Source organism: Condylostylus longicornis, unplaced genomic scaffold, assembly GCF_029603195.1.
Source record: "Condylostylus longicornis isolate FDR11 unplaced genomic scaffold, ASM2960319v2 ptg000055l, whole genome shotgun sequence".
Taxonomy (NCBI): Eukaryota; Metazoa; Arthropoda; class Insecta; order Diptera; family Dolichopodidae; genus Condylostylus; species Condylostylus longicornis.
Window position 1 is genome coordinate 643,892 of NW_026578024.1, and position 6,333 is coordinate 650,224.

A 6,333-nucleotide genomic window follows, 5' to 3' on the forward strand; every position below is an offset into this window, starting at 1 on the left:
AGAATACTTATATTTTTTTCAATTTTAATGACTCCAATTTTCTTGTGGTTTCAATTTATAAAAAAAAAGTTTTCGGTTACCAAAATACACAAACATTTGTTAAATCTACTAAATTTGATAAAAACCTTGCTTTGTTCAGCAGCCATTAAAGCTGCGATTTGTTTTTTTAACACATCCGGAGGAATTTTACAATTTTTTGGAACTACTAGTTTTTTTATAATTATTATTTTGTCCCCTTCCACTTTTTCAATGGTAACTAATTTTGGTTTAGGTGGGGACAGAACTTTTGCACTTGGGAATGCTGGTTTGCCATGACTAACCGGAGCATTTGCTTTAATTGATGCCACTGATGATTGCTGTTGTTCTTGGTTACCACTCATTGCACCTTTCACCACAGTCATATCGGACATAAGCCGTGGATCATAAGTAGAATGAAGAGATTTTGGTGGAAGTTTAGTATTTTGATAATTACTAGTAGAAACATTAGGTGATGTTTTACTAGTAGTACAAGTGGATTGAGCAGTAGACACTTTTGTCTTAGCAGGTTTTGGTTTAATGGAATTATTATCAGGTTTTGAACGTACAATTGAAAAGTGATACAATGGTTTGTCGTCATCTATAATATTTTTAATAGGTGGAGGCTTACGCTCAACCTTACGTAATACAACGCCCAACATTGGATTATTTTTTATTTGAATTCTTGATCGCGGAGGTGTGACTTTTTTTAAGGTAACGCCTACTTTTTCACCAAGTTGTGGTGTTTTGACCCGTTTTCTTTGACCTAATTGCTGGTTTTCTCGTTGGTCAGGTATACTTGGAAGAGATAAATTTTTTTGAAGCGCATATTTTGCTGAACTTGATTCATCACCTTGTGCTAAAGGCGAAAATTCTCTTGTATCACCGATTAAAACAATTTGACTAGCATTAACAGGAATATCTAAAGTGCTAGCTGATTTATTCAGATTATTACGTTTTTGTGCTGCTACAAAATTGTCTTTATTTTGTTTATTTAAAGTTACGCATAAATCAGTTTTAGAATTATTTTGTTGGATTGTTTTGTTATCCGCTATACTAAGAAAATCAGTAGCGTCAGCTGGATCAATAAAAGTTTCATTTCTTATTAAATTTTTTTCATTGCCGATATTTAGTTCATTAACTTCTGTATCATAACAAGCCATTTCATCTTTACTTAATTGTCTTTCAAGACTCTGGCACAAATTATTTTGAAACTCAAATTTTTTTTCCATTGTGTGGACAATATTTTCTTGCATTCGCAAGAAATCCTTTTCAATTGTATCTAAAACAATGTCACCATTGATAATAATTCCATCGGAATCAGTTAGTTTCTTAAATTTCTCTAATTGAGGTACCGGTAATGGAATTTCCGTTCTCATTGTTATTAAATCTGCATTTTCGGACCCTTCATTATTTGTAATTGTTGTAGTTGCCAAAGTTTCAATTTCGATATTATCAGTAGAATATGAGTCTGATGTGCTTTTGGCATTACTTCTTGTGAAACTTTTTACATCATTTATATTGTTATCATATTTATTATTGTTAATCTTATTATTCATATTACTTTCGTTTGTATAGTGATTATTATTATTGTTAGTGATACTTTTTTTAGTATTATCAATATTAGTATTTATATTATTGTCAGGAATATTAACGACAGTAGAGTCTTCAAGTGAAGGTGAGTAATTTACTGATAATGTGTGTGAATCTTCTTCCGACGGAAGTTTTTTTGGCGCAGCTTGTATGACTAACCTAGCCGGACTTTTACACGAGAAAAGAGGATTATTTCGTGGTACCATTAGTAGATCGGTTTCTGCTGTAGAATCAAAAAGTTTGATTTCTGGTGATTGTGATTTGTTATTCTTATTTCTATTGTTATTGTTACTGTTATTGTTATTAGAAGCAGATGCATTTTGAGTCGATAAAGTGATGTTATGATTAAAAGATGATTTGATTGCCTCCATTTCGCTAAGTATTTTTTTCTTTTTAAACTTGTATAGTAAAGTTGTTTTTTAATTCGTAATATAATTTGTTGCAATTTTTTTTAATACACTTTAGTTATTTAAATAGTTTTTAATAAAAAGTGCTTGCTATTTTTGTTTATATACATATGAATTTGAAATATTTATTTAAAAGTATAATCAAATATAGAATTTCACTGTTTATTAAATAAATTGTTTAAGAAAAAAAATATTTTAAGTAAAGCTGATTACAAACGGAAATCGAAAGAACAATTGTTTCAAAATAGCGATTATATAGTAATTATTTAAATATCTAACTAAAAAACTTTTCATATTACAAAAAATATCGACATTACTTATTTTTTTAAAAAAATTGATGATGTAGAATATACATATTGACCATGACCTTCATTGATATCGTTTTGTGATTAACTAAAATGTTTGTGATTCTTTTTCCAATTATTGTGAAAAAAACGATTTTAAATACCCCGTGTAATAAATGGCAACAAGACAAAATTTAATTTTAGTATAATTGTAAGAACACAGCAATTTTATTAAAAAAGAAATTAAAAGAGAAACGTTACATTTTCTTTCTGATATTTCAAGATAATCTAAAATTAAATTAGCAAGATTTTTTGGGTAAATAGTTTTTGTATTTGTAATTTTTTTATATTTTATAGAACAACAAAATCTATAGTATTGATCAAATTAAAAATTTTAATTTCAGAATTGAAAATATCTAATATACAAAATACACTTTTCTTAAGCTCATAAATTGATTTACCGTTGGAGACAAAATTTAAAAGGCAATTGCAATAATTTTGAATTAAGTATGAGATTTTAGTTAATTGTTTGCTATTATCATCTTGCGTTAAAGATTTTTAAAATTCAATTGGAAAAATTCAATCTATTTTTAGTTTTTGAAGAGAATAATTATTTTCATTTTATTTAAGAGAATTTTTCACTCTATATAATTGTGCTTAAATATTTTGTACATACTTATAATTAAAATATTTTAAAAATAATCTACTGAGGAAGTAAATTTAATTTGATATAAAATAATAACATAGTCAATGATAATCAATGAAAAAAGCATACGTCCCAAAATCAAACCAAACTATTGACAATTTCTTAACTTTTACAATACATTTTTCACCGGATTAACAATATTAATTCAAAAATGAGTCCCAATCAAAACAACGCTGAAATGTCACAAGAACAACGTGAGAAGGAAGCAAAATATTTGGAATTGCTCAAGAAACGTCAAAACTTGCCAGGACCGTCAATTTTAAATTTGATCAGGTTTGTTTCAAAACCGGCACTCAGTGTCCAACAACATACTGGAACCTTCTTTAACACCAGAGTTCAGAATTTATACGCATCCTTTGGACAACCTAAAAGCACATTCCTAATACCATCTGGGAAATTCATATACAACTTAATGGCAAATTTGCTTGCAGATGGCAGCGAGGGCTATACTTTATATGCAATTACACCCTTTATAAACAACATCATTGATCCTCCTCGCAAAGACACTTTTCCGACACTGAATGCAGGTGCTTTTGTGTCCTTAGGGTACAAAGGCTTAGTGTTGTTGAATTTGTTTTATTTAGGGATAAAATGGATTACTCATGGAATACTGTTCGTTGGAAACAGAGAAAACATGGAAGTATGCACGATTACTTGAGCCAACTGCCCTTAGTTTTTTGAGCAATAGGCAAAACTGGCTGTTAACATGCATCTTTGTCTCCTGCAGGGTCAGTGACTCAGAACGTTAACCTAAGCAAAAAAATTCGCAGATTATATCAAAACTCATAAGACCGAATAAGGGAGGCCGCGGGTTAAACAATAAAAATAAAGAGATTGTTGCATTACGTGCCAGAGATGCAGGAAACCAGCAACAACAACTCCAACAGCAGAAAGAAAATATCGAAACACTGGGACAAGATGACGTAAGAAGGTTATTCAACTTCTAAATAAAGCCTACATACAAATGTTGCTGTACAACATAATTTAAAATAATATAAAAGTACAAACTTTAAATATAAAAACTGACACAATATATGTAAGTATTTCTCATTTAAATTTTTTTCCTTTTTTATTTTTTAATTTGTAAATTTTTGTGTATAAAAATAAGTACTATTAAAGGGAAATAAAACTAAATATAAAAATACGCAGAATTTTACACAGAAAATTCAAATTTATTCACACAGTCAAAAGATTTGTTTTTGAAGAAGTTTATTCCTATCTTTAATATACAATGGTTCACAAAAGCAGTCGAACAAGTATTTTGTTTTATTTAAAATTAAAATATAGAAACTTCTTTCTATATTATATAAAATGAGTTAACTAAGGCAAAGTATCGCCCGCCATTTTATTTTTGCAGAAATTTTGAATTTCATATTGAATTGAAAATTCAAATTTCATATTCGAATTCAAAAAAATATTCGATTGTTTTTATAAATTTTCAGAATGCTGTATTACAAGTTGATGGTAACTTTCAATAGTTTCACACTTTTCAGGCATAAAACGGGTAAGTGTTAAAATAAGTTGTTAAACGATAAGATTATATGTGAGTTCATTTTTAGGCATAGAAACATTGAACTTCCAGTTTTCTTTTTTTTTAAAGAAAAACTTGTTTATTCAATGTTAGATTAATTATTGCAACTAAGTACTCTCTTTAATCTTTATATTTTCGTTTTTTCAAAAGCGTAATTAATTGGACACAATAGAAAAAATTTCTTTAATCAAGTTTGATTGTGCATTGCTTTCAAGCATGCGATTTTACCTGACATATGGGTGCCAGAAAATACGGTAAATTTTGTCCATTTATTTTGTGAGGATAATTTTGGAAAAAAATTTAGTAATATTTTGTGCTTTGTCGTTATGTTTAAATGTTTTTCACATTTTGATTATCTTTGAATTACGTTAACAACCAAAAAGTGTATGAAATTCAACAATGCCATAAAATCTATAAGCAAAGAATTTTAATTTCAAGTACCTACCTACATAAAGTAAATATTTGCCCAATTTTCGTGAGCCACTGTACCTATAGAAATTTATTTTCTATTTTATGTTTTTATTTTACGTTCCTATTTTGTTTTATATAAAATAATTGTGGAATATCTCTTTATTAGTTTCAAAAATAAACTAACGGCTGATCCAGTTATTAAACACACAGTGAAACAAAATCAAAAAGAGAATACATGACCTTGATCTGTTTTATTCAATAAATTATTTGTTTTATGAAAATTGAAATACAAAAACAAATAATTTTTTTTAAATTCCCTCAAAAATACTTTAAATTTAAAAAGTGTACCAAGTTTTTTATTAACTTAAATTAAAAGAGGAAGAAATAAAAATTTTACAAAAAGAAAACAAAGAAAATATCGGTTCCTTTAACTTTGATGTATGTATGTATACCTAACATACTTATTTTCTTTATAAAATTGGTCCACTTATAATTATATCCCATAAATATGTTAAAATGTTCACAAAAAATTCATTTCCCAGATTGTATACATTTTAAACAGATTGTATACATGTGATAAATTCCGTAGTAATATAATTAAAAAATTTAAAAAAAAATTTAATTTAATTTTGAATCTCATTAATTGACCGAAAAATAAATATGAGCACTAACGATTTTCGAAAATTATTCATTACATGTCGTTATCAAAATATTTTAGGATATCATTGTTAAAATTTTTGTCTACAAAGCAAATTACACCGCTCATGGTGAACTAAAGTGCGTAAAGTACTTTTTATCAAGAAATTCTTGAATTTTAATATTCACGTTCTGCTTGCAATATTTGTTAAATTGTAAAGGCAAAATTGTTCGCTCACCAAATGTTTGGAAATGTAATTTTTTTTATTCAATTTTAAATTATCTGATTCCTATGATTATTGAATAATATACATATTACCGTCTATATATACATATTAAAGTCTATATAATACACATACTTATATACATATTATAGTCTGAATTTTCCCTATAATTGAGTTTATTTGTTTGCGATCAGTTGCATACATTTAATTATACCTATATGAAAATAACTACTTACATATACATGTAATTAGTAATTCGAAAATCAGCTTGTAAAACTTAAAATATTTTTTATTTCTCAAACCTTCAGTTGCAGATGATAGTTAGCAAATTTATTAATGATTTAAATATTCTTGAAATTAAGTTATATGTAGAAAAATATTGCTCATTTCAAATTTGCCAAAGCTAAAAGTAAATGCTTTTTCCATAGAAGAATGTGCAATAATACTATTTGTAATAGTATAACACTAGAGTAGAATCCACTTAAAATCACATCGAAAAATTTATTGAACTTATTAATTTTAATCG

General features: G+C 27.2%; 1 protein-coding gene across 1 annotated transcript in view; it reads right to left on the minus strand.

Annotated features, from left to right (window-relative positions):
• The window catches only part of LOC129611917 (serine-rich adhesin for platelets), a 30,459-nt gene extending 28,296 nt beyond the window's left edge, over positions 1–2,163 (minus strand). The window contains exon 1 of the mRNA XM_055525340.1: positions 126–2,163. Within this exon, the coding sequence (XP_055381315.1) occupies positions 126–1,979 (1,854 nt within the window). The 5' untranslated portion in view covers positions 1,980–2,163. The remainder of the gene's footprint in view (positions 1–125) is intronic.
• Between the last annotated feature and the right edge of the window lie 4,170 nt (positions 2,164–6,333).